The sequence below is a fragment of the Aulonocara stuartgranti genome, assembly GCF_965226115.1.
Source record: "Aulonocara stuartgranti genome assembly, chromosome: 22".
In the NCBI taxonomy this organism is placed as follows: domain Eukaryota; kingdom Metazoa; phylum Chordata; class Actinopteri; order Cichliformes; family Cichlidae; genus Aulonocara; species Aulonocara stuartgranti.
The window spans coordinates 8,709,549-8,733,421 of record NC_138957.1 but is presented as its reverse complement, the minus strand read 5'-3'; the positions used below and the strand labels follow the sequence as shown (position 1 = coordinate 8,733,421).

The following is a 23,873-nucleotide window of genomic DNA, read 5'->3' as shown; positions in this document are numbered from 1 at the left end:
GCTTTATTTATACAGCTTCTCTTACTTTTTGACTTGGTCATATGCGTTCTTTTAGCCTCATTGAATTTTCAGTGTTTTTTGCATATTTTTAACCCACAATGTTCTATATGGTTTTTTTTAGTTAGAGTTTTTTTTAGAGATATGACCATATATGAGGGTGGAATTATTTTCAGCTAATGAGAAAGATCCTCTAGTAAGAAGTATTCATAAAATGTTATGGTGCAAAGCATGGACACAAATTTCAGCTAATTACTGCTGAGTAACAGGCTAATAGATTATATATTTATACGTATGTATGTATATTTGTGTGTGTATGTTTTGTGGGTTTACATAAAACATTTAAATTGTGTGCAACAGTTGTGTGGCAATTCACAAGTCAGACACAACCCCAATAACTGTTTGCACATAGTCCATAACCCCTCCCTCCCTCTCCTTTTGAAAAGTTCCTCTTTTGTTGATAGCTACATAGATAGCTTGGTAGATGTATCATACAGGTTCTTCTTGACTCATATTCCTGCTTTTGTAATTTCATCTTTTTGCTGGTAAGACACCTTAAATTTACACTCTGTCTCATCTCACACTAATCTGTACTGAACCTCCAGTCATTAAGTTTCCCAAATGTATTTTTCTCTCACTATATGTGTGTGTTTGTGTGTGTCTATATATATGTATGTATATATATATATATATATATATATATATATATATATATATATATATATATATATATATGTATGTATTAGAGATGATATTTTAGGTTATTCATCAGCAATAGAGTTAATACTACAATGGCACAAGTAATTCATGCAATTACACCAACCGACAGACTCTGAAAGTATTTTAAGTTCTGTGTTTTCCTTTCTGTTGGCTGTCATGCTATTTGATTCAACTTTAGGCAACACACCGTGATGTGCTCAGGAGTAGCAGCTGGTTTATGCTGGTAAATGCTATCTGTGCAAATACCATAAATACAAGAGGACATTAAACCTTCTATGTTTATCTGATTTTTCTGCCTTCCAGTGCAGTGCTCTTAATATGTTGCCAACTATAAATAATTTTAATTAAAGAGTTATCATTTCTGTTACTGTTTTCTTAAAGGCTTAGTGCTAATTTTCACATTCACTCACATTGTATTTGTTCATAGATTGGAACTCCATCAAGATGTATTTCAAAAGGGGAAAATTCAGAGTGCACATTTCCCCACTACTGAGTATCACAGCAATTGTTTTGGTCTCCATCCTTTTATGGAATTTATCTGGATATACCTTCTGTCATCAGGAGTCAAGACTTTGTGCCTGTCACAAATGTCTAACAGACAGTGATCCTTGGTTTAATGACATCATTAGTGAATCTCCTAAACCTTTTATGTCACAGAAACATAAACCCTTGGAGGAAGATTTCAACTGGTGGAAGGTAAATAATGAAAACATATTACAATAAACCTTTGTCCCACTGTGGCCATGTTAAAGTTGTTTTAACTGCCCATCCCTTGTTTATTTTATGACACCTGTGTTTACTGGTATAGCAAGAGCAGTATATTCAAGTGTGTGCTACCTCCACCCAAAAAACCAACACAAATATTCCTCCGTAGTTTAGCTACGGATTAGATAAGTTTAAAAAACCTTGTTTGATACTTATCTTTCTTTCTTTTATGTTTACTCAACTCTTTATCCTTGCAACCCATATTTCTAACTGGCTGAAGAATTGTAAAATACAATTACTTATATAGACATCTTTAAAACAGTGGTTCTTAACCTTGTTGGAGGTACCGAACCCCGCCAGTTGCATATGCGCATTCACTGAACCCCTCTTTAGTGAAAAATAAAATATGATTTTTTTCAAATTCAAGACATAGATATGTTTTTTACTGGTGCACAAAATGAGCCGTGGTGGAGGCTCTGCCGAACCCCTGAGACCGACTCACCGAACCCCTAGGGTTCGATCAAACCCAGGTTAAGAACCACTGCTTTAAAATGACAAAAGAAAAAAAAAGAAGTTTCACCACTCATCTGAGAAGCTTCTTCAGTTCTAAGAGCAACTGGTGGAGAGTCCCAGATCTGAACCTTATTGGAAGTATCCAATTGGAGGGATAATAGGTACTTTGTATCAAACCAGTGATTTATGACCCGCCGTCAAATGATGTATGACAGAAGAAGTAATAAAGGAAGTAATAAAGGTTTACGACAGTCATAATTTTTATGAATATCATAAAATTATATAATAAACAATATAAATAATCATATGACCCAAAATATATCATCATGGAAGTATGGTGATGTAATAGGATGATAAATAGGATGTTAAATGATAAATGGCCTGCATTTGTATAGTGCTTTTCTAGTCCCTAAGGACCCCAAAGCGCTTCACACTACATTCAGTCATTCACCCATTCACACACACACTGGTGACAGCAAGCTACATTGTAGCCACAGCTGCCCTGGGGCGCACTGACAGAGGCAAGGCTGCCGGACACCGGCGCCACCGGGCCCTCTGACCACCACCAGTAGGCAAACATGGGGTTAGTATCTTGCCCAAGGATATTTGGCATGCAACCAGGAGGCAGCCTGGGATCGAACCACCGACCTTCTGATTAGCGGTTGACCTGCTCTGCCACCTGAGCTACAGCCACCCACCCATGTTAAAGCCAAAAGGTTTACTTTTTTGACAAAAAAATTTCATCCTTTTTAGACAACTGTTTTTGGGGACCCGTGCGTGTGTGTGTGTGTGTGTGTGTGTGTGTAAAAACGTGTTAAAAGGATCTCTTCACAGCCCCCTCACCCAGTTTTCAACTGGAGATGCTCCATGTTTCAGCCATAACTGAAGAGTCCATTCCTGGAAATGGCTTGCATTACCTGGATTTAATTGACACACAACTGAGTTTAAGATTGAAAATAATGAACAGTGATGGCTCTTATCTGGCCCTTGATGTCCTGGTTGTTGTACTTTTGAAACGGTGCCGGTGCTTAAACCGGTGCTTAAAGAATGAAGAACACAAACTTTGTCCAAAAACCTCTCATGTTTAGCTGTTTTCCACTTTTTCTTTGGCCATTTTAGCCTTTTTGGCCAGGGTGAAGGGAGTATCTGCCATCAAACAAGAAGACAGCCGCATGTAACTATGACAGTGTTTGCTAGTTCACCTTACATGCATTAATTTAATAACGTGGTTAGCCTACTCAACGTAAATTACACACGAACAACATTAAGCTACTGATGCAGAGAAGAACGCTGTTGCTGCCATCATCATCTGTCATCATTTCTGCTACACTGGCAGGGCTAGGGGCCAGGACTCACCTCTTCGGGTTCTTGAGGGATGTTGCAAACTCCAGGTCCGATAACAGGCACCACACCCGCAGTAGATGTGCACGGTGTGAGGTGTCGCAGGTCAAGCTATCAAATACGGCGCATTTCTCGGCTTTTAAAAAAACGCTATGCATCGCCAAGTGTTTCATCAGATTCGAGGAGTTACCTCCTTTGCACAGTACCTTAAAGCACTTGTTGCAGGCTGCTGAGTTTGAATCTTTTGCTGTGAAGTACAGCCAGACTTTTGACTTGGGCATTTTTAATCTGTAGCTCTGCTCTAAAAGAACGTACGTACCTGGCCCCACCTACTATGCTTGCTAAGGTAAAATGATTGGCTAGAATCCAAAGTGTATGACATCTCAGTAAAAAAAAAAAAGCACCGAAATAAAGCCCTGAAATGTGCACTGCTTTTCGGTCTGGTTACTACCGTTTATGTCAGAAGTATTTTTTGCCTGTTAAAAACATTCAATTCAAGACTCATTCCACGCAATTATTAAAAAAAACATTATAATACAGTATAGGGCAGTATAGGGCTTTGTATCTACCACTCAATTCAATTCAATTTTATTTATAAAGCACCAAATCACAACAATAGTCGCCTCAAGGTGCTTTATATTGTAAGGTAGACCCTACAATAATACACACCGCTCATTATATCTCACTCCGCTGTGATATAATGAGCTGTCACGGTCACGTAGCTTTCCGTTGCCCTGGAGGTCCACCCATTTGTAGTAGTTAGAGCAACAAAAGATGCCTGGGACAGTTCAGCCATAACTTAAATCTTTTCCTGCTCATACATGCTTGGAACGATCTTGCCACTAAAGCGGACGTGCAACGGGATATCACTGCGTGGCTCAAGCACATTCATCATAGTTTAAACCCCTTGTTTTGCACAACGTCTGCAGCTAAACACCCCAATAGCTTCTGTAATAGCTTTAGCCCGGTCGGACTGGGCAGCAAAGGGCTGCTTAAATACCGCAAACTCCTCTGCTAGCGCTGGCCATAACTAATGCTTGACAGACCCACCACGCGCACCATACACATACTTTTTTTTCTTCTTTTTCCAATCTTACGGATCAACCGTGATCCGTTACACCACTAATGAACACCCATTTCCCAACCAGAGAATCACCACAATACCACCTAATAAACCAGGCATGTCCAAAGTCCGTCAGATTCCAAGTGGCCCACAGCTTCAGTCTAATTATAACTTTCTAAGTCTGAATAAATAAATCATGAATTTAAAGGTGTAATTCTTTTTTCACCACATGGTGGCAGCACCGCCCCCCCCCCCCCCCCCCCCCCGCTACTTGCACCTGTGCTGCGAGCCCGCCTTTCTCTGCTCTTTTCTGCCATGGCGACTGTACAAAGAAAGAGAAAGGTTGATGGTGAGAGCTGCCGCTTTCAGGAGTGGTGGGAATTGCAGTTTTTTTTAACTGAAATTCGAGGCAATTGTGTTTGCCTGATTTGTAAAGAGACTGTTGCCTTGTTTAAGGATTTTAACATTAGGAGACACTACGAGACTAAACATGCTGCAACATATAACAAGGTAACAGGGAGTGAGCGCGCTGAAAAAGTGAAGCAACTCCAAGCTGCTCTGGCTTCGCAACAGCGATTTTTCATGCAGGTCTGTGAGACACATGAAAATATCATGAAAGCCAGCTACGAAGTGGCTATGTTAATAGCTAAACATGGCAAACCTTTCACTGAAGGTACGTTTGTCAAAGACTGTGTGTAACTCCGAAATGACAACACAGGCACGGCTTCTTCAAGACGGGCGCTTCGCTGCATTTATTGAACGCCGTGAAAAAATTACAAACATAAAACACAAAGGCTTTAAGCGCTTCAGTCTATCAAAAGTAACACTTGTGCTTTAACAACAAGAAATTACCTCGTGGCCGCCTGCCACTTCGGAGGTCCTAGAACAATAACCTTACTGTGCATTCTAAATTAAAACATAAAATAATTAGAACACCATACATTACAAATTTTCACAATATTACAATACAGTTATAGCAAATGACAAATAGCTTGTACAGTTAGTAGACTAACCAGGCCTTTGCAGATAGCTCGCTGAACTCCTTAGCGTGATTATTAAACGTGGGCTCACAGCCTATATTATCACGCCCAAAACCTTGCGATAATAGCGGTGTAACAAAACTTGTTCTTTGTGACAAGATAAACGCACCTTTACAATATTGTCCACAGAAATGTACAAGCAAGAACATTTTAACTGCTGGAACCATCTATTAAACTTCTTTATACATAAACCATTTCTGTGACACTAACACTGTGTCATGAAAATGGTGGAGAACATTTGCCCAGAGAAGAAGCAAGAATTTCTGAGTGTTTGCTTGGCACACAACACTGTATTCGCTCTAAAGCTCTGTACCACCAACAGTTTCAGCAGTTTCTGCATGACATCCTGGCTGAATATGGTGACGTAATTTATTACAATGATGTGAGGTGGCTAAGTCGGGGGTCTGCACTACAGCGATTTTTCTCTCTCAGAGAGGAAATCAGACAGTTTTTAGATGAGAAGGGACAACCAATGGAAGAACTGTCTGATCCTGTATGGCTAGCAAATCTGGCTTTTTTGGTTGACATCACGAAGTATCTGAATGCGCTGAATGTTAATCTTCAAGGAAAAGACGTAGTGGTGAGCCAACTATATGCTCACATCAAGGTCTTTGGAACCAAACTGCAACTTTTCCAAAGACACTTGTCCCTAACAGAGCCCTGTACCGCACACTTCCCAGTTTTGAAAGAGGTTATTGACAGTTTCCCAGTGGACATTAATGTCCAAATGAAGAGTTACGCAACAGCTATCGCATTTCTTTCTGGAGAATTTAACAAACGCTTTCAGGACTTTGCAGCTATCGAAAAAGACATGCTGCTTTTCTCATCTCCCTTCTCCATGGAACCTGATGATGCTCCTCCGCAGCTTCAGCGGGAGCTCATTGAGCTGCAGTGTGACGATGAGTGCCGCGGAAAACACCGGCAGTGTTCTCTTGTTGACTTTTATCGGCAGCTATAGACAAAGACAGGTTTCCTGAGGTGTGATCTCTTGCTAAGAAAATGCTGAGCTTATTTGGTTCCACATATTTGTGTGGCATTTAACACCATCATCCCCTCAAAACTTGCCACGAAGCTCGTCGACCTTGGGCTGGGAACACCAATCTGCAGATGGATTCTAAACTTCCTCACAAACAGGCCCCAGGTGGTGAGAGTCGGTAAGCACACCTCCTCATCGCTCATCCTAAACACAGGTACGCCACAGGGTTGTGTGCTTAGCCCCCTCCTATATTCCCTGTTCACACACGACTGTGTTGCTAAACATGAGTCCAACATCATCATCAAGTTTGCGGATGACACAGCCATCATAGGCCTCATCACAGACAACGACGAGACGGCGTATAGAGAGGAGGTGATGGCACTGTACGAGTGGTGTCTGGAAAATAACCTGACTCTCAACATCAGCAAAACTAGAAAAATGATAGTGGACTACCGGAAACGACCAGTCAGGGAACACCAGCCCATCCACATCAACGGTGTCAAGGTCGAAAGGGTCAGCAGCTTCAAATTCCTTGGAGTCAACATCACCGAGGACTTCTCCTGGACTCTTCACACAGACACTGCTATCAGGAAAGCTCGCCAGCGGCTTTATTTCCTGAGGAGGCTGAGGAAATTTGGCATGAACGCCAACATCACCTCAGATTTCTGGAGACTGAGCTGAGGGATGCAAAAGATGCAAACTCAGCAGCCAGCAACAAGTGCTTTAAGGTGATACTGTGCAAAGGAGGTAACACCTCGAATCTGATGAAACACCTGGCGACGCATAGCGTTTTTTAAAAATCAGACAAATGCACCCTATTTGATAGCTTGCTGCGAGACCTCACACCGAGCACATCTACTGCGCGTGAAGTGCCTGTTATCAGTCCCGGAGTTAGCAACATCCCCAAAAAACCCGAAGAGGTGAGTCCTGGCCTGTAGCCCTGCCAGTGTAACAGAAATGATGACGGATTATGATGGCAGCAGCAGCCGTTCTTCTCTGGGTCAGTAGCTTAATGTTGTTCGTGTGTAATTTACGTTGAGTAGGCTAACCATGTTATTAAATTAATGCACGTAAGGTGAACTACACCGTCGTAGTTGTTTGAAGGCAGATACTCCCTTCACCCTGGCCAAAAAAGCTAAAATGACCAAAGAAAAGTAGAAAACAGCTAAACATGAGAGGTTTTTAGACAAAGTTGGTGTTTTTTCCCCCCCCATTGATTAAGCACTGCTTCCAGCCAAGAGTGATACCATAAATCCCCTATAGCTGCAGAAAAGGTTAACATTGTTGTCTTTTTACAAAAAAACAGCAAAACATGAGAGGTTTTTGGACAAAGTTTGTGTTCTTCATTCTTTAAGCACCGGTTCGAGCACCGTTTAAGCACCGGCACCATTTCAAAAGTCCCGTTTTTGTACTGGTATAAAACCTAAAACGTAAATGATACCCATCCCTAATTAGCAGTGCTAGTTAGTATAGCTCCAGGCTCAAAGGAAACAGAGCAAAAACAGTCATTAGAATTTAATGTAGCCCCCAAAAGGCAGTCTCAGTAATCTCAGCCGCAGGGAAACCAGGAAATCCACAGTTATTATTGTTCCCTGTCACACAAAACACAGCCCCCGAATAAATAGTCCAAAGTCTGAAACAGAAAAATTGTCCTTTTTACTCACCAAAGCCGGCTGCTCTAAAATCCCGGGGTCGGACTGTGGTGAGGGGCAACAACGGCGTGAGCACCACTTCCCATTTGAAGGCTGGACCGACGGGCCGAGCAGCGAAGCGGTAATGGCTGGGTGAGTGGTAGTGCCCGGGGAGCGAAGGTGAAGCTCGTTCAGAATAAAATCCTGTGCGAGCGGATTAAGTGAGCTGAGCAATCAGGGGAGACCGGGAACTAATCGCTGTAGCCGATTAGCTATAGCTTTCCCCTTATGCTGCGGGGACAGATTGATTAGCCGCTCCACGGAGTAGGTGACGTCCCTCTGGAGCTCCTCGGATGGATTAAATGCAGCGGGGTCCACAGTGGCTGGTTCCTACTGTCATGGCTCATGGGGCAAGCCATGTGGATTTTAATGAAGGACCCAAGATGCAGACAGCTTTCAGATGCAAGGGAGTTTCATTAGGGAAGTGAAATAAACATAAATACAGTGGGTATGAAACAGAACCTGAGGATAACCTAAACTGGAGACAACTAATAACAACAGACCTAAAGGTGATACCTAAAGTGTGTGAATGTGTGTGTGAATGGGTGGATGACTGGATGTGTAAAGTGCTTTGGGGTCCTTAGGGACTAGTAAAGCGCTATACAAATACAGGCCATTTAAAGGGGAGATGCAGGGAGACTCGGGAAAACCACACAGGAAAACTATGTCTACTATGAGCGACCATCTTTGAACAGAGGCGGTGGCTCACGACACCAACTGTCTACCATCTATAATCCAGTTTTGAGATCCCTTCCCAGACACCTTAACGCCCACCCAGGAAATCACATGATAGGGTGGGGTTAGGTTTCACAATGAGCTACCCGAAACCTTGGCTGATTGTGACCTACACCCGTTTTCACACCTTGGCTCATGTGATTAGGTAGAGGATCAGTAGGGGGTCCATGTCCCTCTTGGGGGACACTCCCACGGGTCTTAAATCTGGGACTCTCCACCATTTAACCCTAGAAATGAAGAAGCTTCTCGGATAAGAAGTGAAATGTTTTCAAGCAACTCAAAGAAATCGAAGACGCTTTTCCCCCCCAAGCTCCTTAGACTACAATGACCTGGATGATTGAGAACCTTCACAGACATATCTCAATAATTAATAACACAAATGTGAATACGTTTGATCCTTGAAGACACTTAGAAATAGATGCTGGTGCTATCTATCAAATAACTGAAAATGAATCAAACTGAATTGATTTCATGATTTTTAGAATATTGTGTTTCTGTGACTGACAGGGGATTTCTAAAAATCACCCCGTAGTTCTTCAGCTAAGACACCTGAGTTAGAAAACACAAACACTGCAGTTGTCTTTACTCGCGAGGGCAGTCATGAACGCAAAACCTGCGACCTGCGTCTCATCACTGTCTGCGTTCTTTATTTATACTTCAGAATCAGAATCAGAATCAGAATACTTTATTAATCCCGAAGGAAATTAGGGTTATTTGTCTGTATGTCTGTGTGTGTGTGTGAACAAATAGCTTCTTATTCTAAGAACTCTGAGCTGAGGTTCCCCTTTTTCTAAATCTGTATGTTCTTACAGAAAGAGGAAGCATTAGTTGTTTATCACAGAAAAAGTACATGTCAAAAGTCACGTAGACATTTGCTTAGTGATCAATAAAAGAATACATTTCATGGAGCTGATCACATTATATAAAAACAATTTTCCTTTGACAGTGACAAAAGTCAGAAAGTACGTATATTGTATGATTGGAATACTTAGAATCAGAACAATATTAATCCCTAAGGGAATTACACTATTGCGCACAGTTGCTCCAAGACAATGCAGATATTTTGTCATTAGCAGGGATAATGTTAAAGACGAAATGTGTTTTGAACAAGAGATGTGATCTGAGGTTGCAAAACTTTATTCTTTTTTCTCAGCCCTTACAGGGGGAAAAACAAAACTTCACTGTCTACAATAAAACACTAGAACGTGTGTTTCAGACAATAACACCCATTGCAGATGTTGAAGAACCTCGCCCTGATCGCTGCAGGAGATGTGCAGTGGTGGGGAATTCTGGAAATTTGAGAGGATCCCAGTATGGACCCCTGATTGATTTCCATGATATTGTGATAAGGTAATAATAATTTAATGGCATTTGTCCCGATTCGTGATTGAGGTGTGAGACAAACGACTACTGGTCCAAGTGCGTCAAAACAATGATTTTATTAAACACATGTGTGGAAAGATACACAGCTCGATATTGTCAACCCAGATCTCCCGTCAAAACATACTTCAGCATGGTTTTATTATGTCAGGGTAAACACCCCTTCTCGCGTTAGACAAAACATCACATGTATAGGTTATCATTAAGTTTCCGTATTTAACAGCATTTTTCCCTATATGGTTGTCCAGCTCCTCCAGATGCTTCCTGTAGACCTCGGATCACTAGTTGCCAAGCAGAGACAAAGCAAGATGTCTTTCACTTTTACCCTAGAAATTATACTTCATGTCTATGTGTATGTAAGCATGTTAGGCATTCATTCACAGCATTCAAGTCATTTCATCAATATATCAGTTCAGACATAACGCTGAACGACATTTTTAACCTTCATTAGACTGTATACTTAACTCTATCATGAGCACAAATGAAATGTGTGTTAATAACATGATTGAAACTGTATGTTTAATAAATGGAATAAATGTTTAATCAAATGCCATTGCTCAAAGCTTAATAAAAAGATAGAAAGGAATCAACATGATATAAAATGATATAATCCCCACACATTATAACCATCATTACACAAAAACAAAACACAAAAGCTAATTTCAACAGCACTGTTCACTGACAAAACCTGAAAAGCCTAGATTCATGTCACAAAAAAATCTAAGTTTTGTTATGTTTTGTTATGCATATAATGTGATGTAAATTACAATGTGTCTAAAATGCTAAATATGTAAACTTATATATCCTTCTGTACTATTTAGAGTCAACCGTGGGATGACCAAAGGTTTTGAAAGAGATGTTGGAACTAAAACAACTCATCGTGTCATGTATCCAGAAAGTTCTACTAGATTGGACAACAAAACTCATCTTTTGTTTTTTCCATTCAAAACACCTGACTTTTTGTGGCTTCTGAAGTCATTAATTCCAGGGTAGGCCAAACATGGCTTCTGTCTTCACTTTAATTATATTTCAATTTCTTTTAAAACTTATGTTGCTAGAAACTGTACTGCTACTGTACTGGAATGGCATTATGAAATTTCAGATTTTAATATCTTTGCAACACAGTCTTAGCTAACTATAAGTAAAGGTGCAAACCAGGTTCGTCTGTTTGAACAAGCAAATTAAACAAGGTTCAAAATTTAGTTAAACCTTAAAGGGTTCAGATCAATGGTGTATATTTTGTTTGGCATTGAAATTATATATTTTAATTTTCTTTCCTGGCCCTTAAACTCATTTACACAGTGGCCCCGACAGGCCAAATGGACTGCAACTTAAGAAAACACCAGCAATGAGAAAAACGCTGCAAAAGCAAACAAAACACAACGGAAATAGAAAAAACAAAAAAAGAAATAGGAAAAAACAGATTTCCAAAAGCACCAGGGAAGTGTTTCTGGGGAGACAATTTGCAGTAACCAAAATATGCTAAGTATTGCACTGGGAGATACTTAAAAGAAGTGGAGGATCTATCGGTTTTGTGAGGAAAGAAAAGATGAAAGGCAAGTGTGTTACCCTAACTATTAGCCTAAAAATCCATCATAAGTATTATATGAATCATGTTTTTTCCTATTTCTGTTTTTGTTTTTCCCATTTGTGATTTCTTTTTTCCTATTTCTGTTTTGTTTTTCCTATTTCCGTTGTGTTCTGTATGCTTTTGCAGTGTTTTTATTGCTGGTGTTTCCTTAAGTTCCAGTCCGTTTGGGCTCTCAGGGCCACCATACATTTAGCTGTAAAATGTATAGAATGTTATAAATCCTAAATGCTTCAAATAACTTAACTAAATGTTAAAAAAATGTCATTGTTTTGTTGGCTGACATAAAGGGGAAAAAGATTATTTGGGGTAGTATCTATCCACCTAATGCTGATGATCAGACTTTTAAGTGCTTTAAACAACAATATTGCCCTGGTGGGGATTTTACGGTGTCAGTGGATCCAGATCATAGTGCCACTGTAATTTGTAGGCTTGAAAACAAATGTACACTGGCGAAGGCATTTGAAGGTGGTAAACACACTGGACACAGTGAAATAATCTCCTACACAAATCCTTTGTTTACTCCAACACAGATGACTCAAGTTTATGAGCAATGCTGCAGCTATTAGGAGATATCAATATCAGGCCTATATCTCATATCCCAGCCTAATGTATGGGTAACTGAACCCTCAAAAAAGAAACTATATGTGGTTCTGTGTCTTTCCTGGGGTGTTCCCACAACTGTTTCATGGGGAAACTTGCTTTAAAGAGTGGAAACACCCACACCCTCTAGCAGATCATTACATGAAGGAACCTTTTAAAAACAAGCGCGTCCATGCTCACAGGTGTACACACGGGTGCTCACACACACAAACTACACCCTTTTTGGCTCTTACCTCAAAGCACACTGTGCGCTGTCGATATTATGTGCTGCACAATAATGTTTAATATTTAGTATTTACTGTTATATTCCCATATATCATCGTGATGTTGTTTATTGTATTGCTCTCGTTTTCTTCTGCTTGTTTTCTTTTTTCTTTCTCAACAAGTGATCCGGGTGATTGATATATGTATTTTTTTGTCTGCTTATTTAGTTGGTTTTTGTTTTTTTGCCCTTTATCCCCGTCCCTCTTCTCCGCTGCTTTTTCTCCCTCTTCCTTTCTCCCTTTTCTTTTCCTCATTCAAGTCTGTCCCGTATCTAGCAAGTGAAAATAAAAAAATAAATAAAATAAACTGGGCGATCGTGGCTCAAGAGTTGGGAGGTCGCCTTGTAATCGGAAGGTTGCCGGTTCGAGCCCCGGCTTGGACAGTCTCGGTCGTTGTGTCCTTGGGCAAGACACTTCACCCGTTGCCTACTGGTGGTGGTCAGAGGGCCCGGTGGCGCCAGTGTCCGGCAGCCTCGCCTCTGTCAGTGCGCCCCAGGGTGGCTGTGGCTACAATGTAGCTTGCCATCACCAGTGTGTGAATGTGTGTGTGAATGGGTGGATGACTGGATATGTAAAGCGCTTTGGGGTCCTTAGGGACTAGTAAAGCGCTATATAAATACAGGCCATTTACCATAAACAATAAAAGGTGAATCAAATAGACCATTACGGCAAGGCTGGGATGGTCAATTTGATAAAGTAAATCCGTTGGGCATCTTTCCTCGCCTTTAGACAACAATCCTGATGGCAAAAGAGCCAAACGGGACAGGCAAAAAAAGAAAAAAAGATAAGAAAAAAAGAGTGAAAACACAAACGTGTTCTTCATCAATTCTTCTACCAGGCTCATCTTTGATTCATTTTCTCACAATCTACTTCATTTTTCTGCATACAAAAATGCCTTGATTTCCTAAGGGTCATGAATTGAACATCTTGCATTGTCCCATTGTATGTGTGGTCAAGCCTTTGACAGAATGTTAGCTTCAAACCATCCATCCATCCATCCATTCGCTTCCGCTTATCCTTTTCAGGGTCACGGGGGGCGCTGGAGCCTATCCCAGCTGTCATAGGGCGAGAGGCAGGGTACACCCTGGACAGGTCGCCAGTCTGTCGCAGGGCTAACACACAGGGACAGACAACCATTCGCACTCACATTCATTCGAACATTCACACCTATTGGATTATCCAATTAACCTATCCCCACAAGCTGCATGTCTTTGGACGGTGGGAGGAAGCCGGAGTACCCGGAGGGAACCCACGCAAACACGGGGAGAACATGCAAACTCCACACAGAAAGATCCCGGTCTGGTGTTGGAATTGAACTCAGGACCTTCTTGCTGTGCGGCAACGGTGCTAACCACCGTGCCACCGTGCTGCCTAGCTTCAAACCATGTTTCCCTAAAACAGGCACTGCATCTCCCCATTAAATCTGCTCTCTAGTTGCCGTTGGGACCATTGGGAGTAATTTAACTTACAGCTGAAGCAGTAATACTATTACTTTTAGCTGCATATCCACTTTCTAGTGGGCTAATAAACAGGAAATATTAAAACACAATTTTGAGACACCCCACTCCCCAAGAGCTGTTTGATATTAAAATATATTCCTATGATATATTCTGGTTTTTCACATAGCTAGCAGCAACTCTTTTTTTTTTTACATGGAAAAAAGTTAAATAAATTGTTTTATGAACAACTGAACATCTTATTGTGATTCTTAAGTCTTAGGTAATTATTAGCATTTGTTTGTTAAACAATAATTTCTTTAACAAATTCAACAATATATTTTCTTTTCAACAGGGAAAACGGTGCTCCAAACTCTAACAAGATAACTAATAAAGATTTGGTGAGTATTTTAGGTTTACCTTAACAAAACTGGCAAATGTTGATGCCCAGGAAGTCCAATAATAACTTTATGCTACCATTAATTCAGGCATGCATGCTTACATAGACACACGCAGTCACTGTCCCCCATTTAGAAAGACAGAGGCGTCAGACGCTCTCACAAACCAATCCCGACATCAAAGTCGTCATTTGGAATAAATGTAATTTTTTAAAATAAGAATTATGTATGCTCCCACTAAAAATCAAGAATGTTGGATACTGTTTGTCGCCGATTTGGACAGCCCAGCGGGTGCTCCCAATGCCTTTGGAGTAGGTGAAGCCTAAGGCAAGATATGCTTCATCACATTTTCCAGTAATGCCCCCCCCCCCCCTCACAATGGCTCTCCCCACCCCTCAGCCTTTACTTTGTTGCAGTATTTGTTGTTTACTCTGTTCTGCATCCGGTATGTTATTGTTTTCCACAGTTGCTCATACTTGACAATTATGTGCTCGGAAGGTCATGCATGTCACTGAACAAAGCCATGCCACTAATAGTGGCTTCTTTTAGCCACAGTGGTGCTTATTTAAAGTATTTTGTATATTAGTATATTGTGCATATACTTCATAAAAGAACAATTAATAAAACTCAGATTTAAAGATTTGTCTGATTCATAACAGGTGTCGATCCTTCATCCAGCTTTCATGAAATATGTTCATGATGTCTGGCTGAGAAAGAAGGCTGCTTATCCATCCACTGGCTTCCTTGCTGTGGTTCTCAGCTTATTAATGTGTGATGAGGTATGTTCACCTTACACAATCTACTTCTACATTATAGACATACTCGAAGAAAAACTGATTAAGAAGCTGTAGTTTATGGAGTACACTTGCAAGAGAAAGCACTTCTGAATATATTTCAAGCATGAAAAATGGTAATCTTGAAGCTCCTTAAGTGGAAGGTTGATGCAGCTTTAATGAAGAATGCTATTGTAAATATGTATTCATATTGCCAACTTATAGAAATACTGTTTCTATACTGCTGTAACTGCTATGAAGCTGTAACTTTCACGAAATAATATATTCTGATGTGCCAGCAAAGCATGCCGTCATATGTATTAATATCGTTATATTTTGTAAAGTTCAAGTTCAACTTGTGATAGAAATACTGTCAACAGTATACTGGTGCATTTACAATCTGAGTCGATTAGAGATGATGCCAGTGGCAGTGATAAAACAAAAAGGAGGATGGGGATTATTTAATACTAACAGTTTCGTCAGTGGATCTCGGGATGTTAAAGGAGCTGTGGATGTCAGGTAATTTTTCATGGAGTTACAAACATGTTCACTCAGCTGGTTAAGCTAAGAAATATGTATTTAACAGTAAAAAATGAGTTATCATTTATATAATATTTTAACATACAGTATTCTAATACTTTTCAAAGCAGTGCAAAAATGTTGCATCTAGCTTTTGCCTGATTAATTTAGGGCTTGCTAGAAAAAATAAAACTTAAATTTGACTGCAAGGAATGCAAGTAAAACACAGCAAAAAATAAATAAAATCAAAGATTCAGCAGCACTGAGTCCTGTCGCTCTTAAATTTATTGTCACCTGTTTAGCAGGAGTGTGGCGGGTGGAGGTTTGCCAGGTGCCGCAGCGGTCATGTCAGTGGGAGGATCCGGGGGTTTCTCTGTGAATTTAACATTCCTGTGGCAGCGTGCTAGGTGCTTGCTCAGATTCGAGGTTTAATCTTTCGCTGAAGAAAGAAGTTTTCTTCCCACACAGAGTGTACAGCGGACACTAATGTTTTTGTCACTTTTTACAGAATAAAACTTAAAGTAATGCAAGTATGTCCACACTTTAAACGCTGCAAGGTCATAGTCTCTCCCACACTCCTTATGATCTATTGTTGATCTACACACGTCTATTGCTGCCACGGGTGTCGCACATGCTTACGGCATTGTCATGAGACACTTTCACAAACAAAATCATGACAGTTTAGTAACGCAATAACACAGCGTGCTTACAGGAAAGTAACAGTAATTTAATTACATTTTTGTAATAGTAATCCCTTACGTTACTCATTACTTGAAAAAAGTATCCGGAATGCGATACTGCACATCTCTGTTGTTAATGCAACATAGATTGGAAGTGGAGATAAGGGGTGTTATGATGTGAGAGGATGATAGCAAATCAGAGGGGTTAAAGAACATTTGTAACCTTCCTCTTCTTTATGTCAGACAAAAGACATAGGTCAACAAAAAATTTTTTGTAATCATCAGAAAGCACAAAACACTTTTCTAAACCAGTTTTTCATGCTGACTTCAGTCACATGAACTTTTTGAATTATTAGTAATATTCATTTGCAATAGACTTGGATGCATTTTTTTATTAAACGGCGGGCACCAATCAAGTAAATTTTCAGTGCGAAGTCAGATAGGCAAACACTGTGTCATAGATATAATGACCAGTGTCAGTCAGCTACCACTGTACTGTACCGGCCCACCAGGTATTAAAGCCATAAAGCCTTTGAATGAAAACAAACACTGTTGTGACAGTGATATACACTGTCCTGTTGGTATATGTATGATTTCTATACATTTTACATCAGATAAAAACTTTGGTTGTAAGATTCAGATAATTATTTAATAAAAGCTTGACATTTTAAATGAGAATACAAAAGAAAAGTATTTCTTTGTGCCCCCCTCCCCCATTTCCCTCTTAATGCCCTACCTGCCCCCCTGGCAAAACTTTGCTGGACCCACCCCGGCACAGTTACTAGCTGTCAGCTACTTAGAAAAGGATCCTGGTGTTATTTGTCTCTCAGAAACAGTTCATAACTTCCCATCAACTCATTCATGCCACCTTAAAGATTAACCTGTTTCTCCGTCACCTGTTCAGGTCTGATGATTCAGCAGGGATCTCTCCTGGTTTCATCTTCATGTTTCCCTCTCACCACATATCCAAACCGATATCATGACCAGCTGCTTTTACGGCTGTGACTCCAGCAAACATCAGCTGATACTAAGAAATATTAAATAAATTCTAACAACAGCTGATCATGCTGTTGTTTATAGCGCGACATCGCTGGTTTCTTCTTTCTGGCGCAAAGTGGGAGATAAACAAACAAGAGAGAAAAGCCGATCAGCTGATCATTGGTCAGTTTCATGATTAAAGTAGCTACAGGAAAGGGAGGGAGAGAGAATGAGAGCAGCTTACAGCATAAAGACAGAGTAACTCCAGCTTTGTGTCTTTTTCCATTCTAGCTGAAATCCGGGACAAACTGCGTTCCTTTTCAGCTCAATGCGAAACGTTTTCTCTGAATACGAGACCATTCAGTTTTTTACGGGACGGTTGGCAACTCTACTAACTAAACTTATGAACAAAATAAACTTCACTATCAGCCCAGCAGCATAGAAACTCCGTCATGCTAGCTAGTACGCAGTACCAGTTATTGTAACTAAATTTAAAAAGTCAGCAAACCGAAAATAAACTACACCTAAACTTGGTTTATATCTGACCCAGATAGACTGCAGGTCATAACTTGACACTTGGACCCTCATCCACCTGCTGGCCTCTGTGGAAACTCCACCATAGCCACCACCAAACAACTGAGTTATTTTTACACATCGGCCAGCATCTGGCCAATCTACCACCATTCATTGTTTATACCGTTAAAAAAAAAAAAAATCATCGGCCAATAAAAACGAAAAATCACCATCGGCCCACCGGGCAAATGCCCGGTATGCCCAATGGCTAGTCCAGCTATGCCTCAAGGCGCTTTTTCTGGAAAGGATTCAGAAGTGTGAGTGTAGGAAGTGTATTTTCATTCACATGCGACAGCCCAGTTTCTGGTAGGAATCAAGCAGATGCTGAACTCCTTCCTTGTATGTAGCAGACTTGTGGATGCCCGCAAAGTTTTCGCAGAGCCACTTGAATGCCTCCCAAGCTTCAAACTCTGCTGTTGAGAGTTTTTTTGAAGCATTCATTCTGCAAAACTGACTTGATCTGCGCACTTACAAATATCCCTTGCTTCAATTTCGCAGCACTTATGTTTGGAAACTTTTCAGCAAAGTACTGAAAATGTAGTGAGTTCACTTTGCCCGTGGCTTTGACAAGATTCTTCATTAAGCTTCTTGATATAGAGAGGTGGCAAAAATATTTTATGCAGTTCAACCAGAGGCAGAAACTTGACATAGGCATCTAGTGGCTGCCAGTTACGCTTGACACAGTAGATTGACTGCCCACAGGCCCAGGAAACGGCAGTATTTGGTGATTTGCCTTCCCAAAAGCTTGCATTCCCATCAACATACCAGTCACCTACAGATCACTACTGGTGAGTTTTATATGCAACTGACTCAAGCAGTGTCTTCATGTTGTCATAGGACTCCTTTAGATGAACCGAATGAGCAATCGGCACACTTGGTCTGGCATTTCCATTATGGAGTAGGACTGCCTTCAAGCTTTTTTGTGAAGAATCATTGCAGAGATGACATTCAGCTCTTGTGTCTTGGAACATGCTCTTGTGACAAACTGCTGAAGAGTCCGTTGACGTCATGACAATACCACAGTGAGTCATCAGCAGTGAAGAATGCTGTCAAGTTATGACTTTGACCTCTTTACAGTAACATCCTTGGCAAGCAAATGCTTCAGCTTAAGCCTCAAAGGCAAGAAGTTCTCCTATGTCTTTTGACAGATTTAGATCATGAACGATATTGTACAGCTCTGCTTGTGCAAAAGTCTCTGGTTCTAAATAGTCATCAGGCACGTAATAAAGATCTGATGACTCTGGATTGTAACCAGATGCACCGTGACTGTGTTCCTCGTAATGTTCTACAGAATCTAATGCATCATGTGACAGTACAAGAACAGGCAATTAGTTATCATGAGAAACAGGCCTTATTTTAGAATCCAGACTGGGATATAAAGTTTTGTGCTTATTTTTGGCTGAGAATCCTGTTGTATTCACGTGACAAAAATAGCCACCGTTGAGATGATCTTGCGGTTCCCACCACACCATCAGGATTGCAAATGCCATTGCTGCCACAGATTTAGCTAGTAACACAGTCCATTGGAACAACTGTTGTAGATAACATGTGGAGCCCAAATTTATCCTGGTCACCCAGTGGACAGTCAGAGTACAATTTGCATATCTTCTTAAGGTCTGTTGTAATTGGGTGACATTGTGCTTTCATCGTGAATAAACCAGACAAGTAACAGAAACTGTCTGGATGAGTAAAGCAATATCTAGGCATGGTAACAACTTAAATCAATCGCAAGTAAGGACATGGACCGCAGCTGATGGTTCTCCTATTGCAACTTATGGGGAAAGGTTAGTGACTGCTAGTTTCCATGGTCGGGAATTCCAGTGGAACTTTGTTGTTGATGCCAGCTCAGTGCCTATCTTAGGCGCTGATTTTCTTGCTCACGGGCTGTTAGTCGATTTTGCTCACAGACGTTTGATTAACGCTCTGTCATTCTTTTCGCTGCCCTGTTTTATCCGGGCCGCTAACCCCCTCATCTTGGCCAATTTGGTAGCCCCTGGGGACGTGTTTCAGCGTTTGCTGTGTTTCCGTCACTGTTAACTCCTAATTTCTGCAGCGAAACAAGGGGTTGAGCATTCCCATATCCCATGGTTGGTTCCGGTGTTTTTGCACATGCATTGCCTCGATCCTGCGAAGCTGTCTGTTGCCCGGGAGGAGTTCGCGGCCATGGAGTGCCTGTGCATTGTGCAGCATTCGAACAGTGCCTGGGCCTCTCCCATTCACATGGTGCCCAAGTCGGACAGGCGGTAGTGACCGTGCCGGGATTTTCGACGTTTAAATAACGTTACGGAGAACGAACGTTACCCGATTCCCCACATCCAGGATTTTTCCACCCATCTCGCTGGGACCTCGATTTTTTCCAAAATCGATTTGGTGCAGGGGTCAGTAATACCAAGTGCTGGTACGCGCTGAGGATGTTCCTAAAACCGCCATCATCACTCCCTTTGGCTTGTTGGAGTTCCTGCGCATGCCATTTGGGTTGAAAGGTGCCGCTCAGACGTTTCCATGCCTGATTGACTCTGTTTTGTGGGGCTGCCTTTCGTTTTCGTCTACCTGGATGATATATTGGTGGCCAGCAGGTCGGTGGGCCAGCACCAGGTTTTTCAGCATTTGGTGGAACATGGCCTGATCATCAACCCGTCCAAGTGCCAGTTTGGTTTGCCGGTCCTGGATTTCCTGGGGCACCGCATCTCCGCTGACAGTGTGGTCCCATTGTCAGACAAGGTTCAGGCTGTCACAGCTGTTCCGCGTCCCACCTCAGTTAAGGTGTTGCAGGAGTTCCTGGGTATTGTCAATTTTTATAATCGTTTCGTTCCCCGGGTCGCTCACCTGTTACAACCGCTCTACGCTGTTTTAAAAGGTAAAACGTCTAAAGACCCTGTTGACTGGTCTCCAGACCGCATCTGTGTGTTTTCTGTGGGGAAGTCAGCACTGGCCAATGCTGCTCTGCTGGCACACCTGTCCCGATCAGCGGAGATCGCATTGGCCATCAACCCGTTGGATGTAGCGTTGGGCGCCGTGTTGGAACAGCGGGTCTCCGGCGTCTGGCAGCCCCTTGCCTTTTTCAGTCACACGCTCCGAGATGCTGAGCGTAAGTACAGTGTTACGTACAGAAAGTTGTTGGCTCTCCATCTCACAACACAACATTTTCGATTTTTCCGCAAGGGTCCCAGTTTTACCACGTACATTGACCATAAGCCTCTGACCTTCACCATGTCCAAGGTTTCTGATCCTTGGAGCACGTGCCAGCAGTGTCAGTTGGCGGCCATATCGGAGTTTACTACGGACATTCAGCACGTGGCTGGCAAGTCCAACCTGGTCGCTGACTGTCTGTCCCGCCAGCGCGCGGGACAGACAGTCGGTGACGACTACGCTGCCATGGCTGCGGAGCAGTGCACCGACCCGGCCGTCCTTGCCCTTCGGTCCTCGCAGACGGGCCTCGTGCTGGAAGACACGCCAGTGTGGGACAGTCATCCATGGTTGCTGTGCATCGTGCACCTTTTCTGTGCCTGGCCCCGCGCACCACTCTCTACCAGACATTTTTGTTCCGCTGTTGCTGGGCTCTTCTAGTTTCGTTTTTGTTTGGCATGATGCCCATCAGCCCCACTTACGTCCGTTTTATGACGGCCCGTTTTGGGTTATTGAAACAGTCCCAAGCATTTTTTATTGGAATTCGGGGGACTTCATGTTCTACAGGAAGCTCCACTGATGCCGGCCCGGGCCCCAGGGTTGCTGACGGACAGTTGGACTCTGACCCTTCCTCGGAGATTGCTCCGCACCCCCGGTGCTCGTCCAGCCAATGGAAGGTTCAGCCTGTCTTTCCCGGCCCGGTGAGCCCACAGCCAGTTCTCTGACTCCCCATCTCAGCCGTTCTGGACTGTTTAAGCCCTGGGTCCTGGACTAGTGGACATTTTCTTTGGGTTTTTGCGAGGGCAGGGGTGGGGGGTGGGGCATGTGTGGTGACCCACTAGAGGGCTTCACTTCCACCCAAGCTTGGAGGAGATGTTCTGTTGTGTTTGGGTGCGATATCCTGAGTTGATGTGTGGAGGTGAATAAAGTTGTAGTGGAAAACTAGAGCTCCTGTGTCGTGTGCCCCATGCCTCCATTATGCCTTTGTTTTGTTTGTTTTTTTTTTCAATTGTAGAAAATAGTAGTTTAGTGTTCCAGAACTAGGTTCAACATTTTTGTCAGTGCTTTGACATATATACAGTATATTTACATGTTTCTTTGAATTGTAACTCCATGAAAAAAATGGTTCATAAAGAAAATTTCAATTACATTGGGGGGTTTTTATGCCTAAAGAGGAATAAAAAAAACTCTGGAAAGTTTTTTTTTCCATGACTGAGGTTTTCATAATTCCTGTGCAATTTGTGGCAACATTTATTTAAGTTCAATACTAAAGACTTAATGACTGTAAAAACTTTGTTTCTTTAGGTTAATGTCTTTGGGTTTGGAGCAGACAGCGAGGGAAACTGGAGCCATTACTTTGAAATCCTTAAAAACAAACGGTTAAAAACAGGAGGCCACCCAGGAGAAGAAGAATATAAAATGATTGTTAAATTACACATGAAGAAGAAAATAGTTTTTTTTAAAGGATGGTAATTTCCTTTACTTTTTCATTTGTCTCCTCATCATTTTCAAGTCATCGTCAGTGATAACCATAACTCCGTAAGAATAAATAAATTTAGTTCTAAAAAAAAAATCTGTGACCAGCAAAACCAAACAGCAAAAAACACAATTACTGAAACTGACATGCACGGTTTGGGATTGTTAGTAATGAAGACTCAGACCTCAAGAGATAATCCAGTGGTTCCCAAACTTTTATTGGCAGATATAGACAAAATACTGTTACTGTTAATCTAACTATGTTGAGTTTTTATATGCTTACACACACCCTTTCTAAATGGAGGGACAGTAACTCCATTTAGAAAGGCGTCATGGTGTAATTATTTCACGTGTAGTTTTTTTTTTCCTGTGTAATAATATTCAGCATTGCCATCAATACATTTTTAAAAAAATGCCTCTCTGTGCAAAATGGGTTCAAGAACATAAACAGCTGTGGGATACTGTTTGTCCGTGATTTGAACTGGGGGAACAAATTGTGGTTCAGACTGATATTATTTGTATCCCACTGTAACTTTACTGTATAAAGAGCTAACATCTAGGCCCCACACTTTGGGAACCTCTGTGTTAATCTATGACAATTATTAAGCACTATGTAGCAGAGATGGCGACTTGCAATCGCAAGTTAGACCTGACCAAAACAAAAACCAAACCAAAGTTTTGGGATTTGAGTCTTGAGACCTTGTCATGAATTGCTGTGTGAGGCAGGTAGGATTAGACCCAAAATTCTGTTTATTGCAACAACCCTGAGTGAGTATGCACTTATCATTTTAAATGCTGTTGTACATCAATAAAGCAAAGGTCATATAAGATAATTCATAACATTTTACAAGTGTTAGAGAGACTAATTGGTCAATAGAATATCAGTTTCATCCATTAGACTCTTGAGACTTGACTTGGACTTGAAAAAAATTGCTGGTGAATATTTCTTCTATGTAGCATGTCTACATTTTGTCTCCAAAATAAAATGAATACAAAATGCAATGCTGCTTTCAGTTTGTCACTTTTCACTCCATTACCTGATTAGACATGAATGGGTACAGTGCCATTTAGTATCAATCATGAATTCATGCCATTCACATTAAACTCCTGTAACTTGTTCATTATCAAGAAACTATGTATATATGTTTGTTGCTAAAAAGTTATTGAATATATTCTACACTCATACTGGATGCTTCCATCAGAACAGAAGGTTTGGAGATGTTCTACAACACTTCACAATCAGATTTATAATAATGAATGGATTATGTCATGGTGTCTATGTCCAACCTTTGCATGTAT

General features: G+C 41.4%; 2 protein-coding genes across 2 annotated transcripts in view; both read left to right on the top strand.

Annotated features, from left to right (window-relative positions):
- The window catches only part of LOC309698359 (uncharacterized protein), a 204,096-nt gene that overhangs the window by 14,604 nt on the left and 165,619 nt on the right, over nucleotides 1–23,873 (top strand). The gene's annotated exons all lie outside the window — the stretch shown is intronic.
- On the top strand, nucleotides 460–23,576 carry LOC309698357 (CMP-N-acetylneuraminate-beta-galactosamide-alpha-2,3-sialyltransferase 1-like). Its single transcript, XM_082520736.1, has 7 exons — nucleotides 460–542; nucleotides 1,145–1,413; nucleotides 9,935–10,131; nucleotides 10,983–11,150; nucleotides 14,407–14,452; nucleotides 15,109–15,228; nucleotides 22,404–23,576. Exons 2-7 carry the CDS (start codon nucleotides 1,162–1,164, stop codon nucleotides 22,569–22,571), a joined length of 951 nt encoding a protein of 316 aa, XP_082376862.1. The 5' UTR covers nucleotides 460–542; nucleotides 1,145–1,161; the 3' UTR covers nucleotides 22,572–23,576.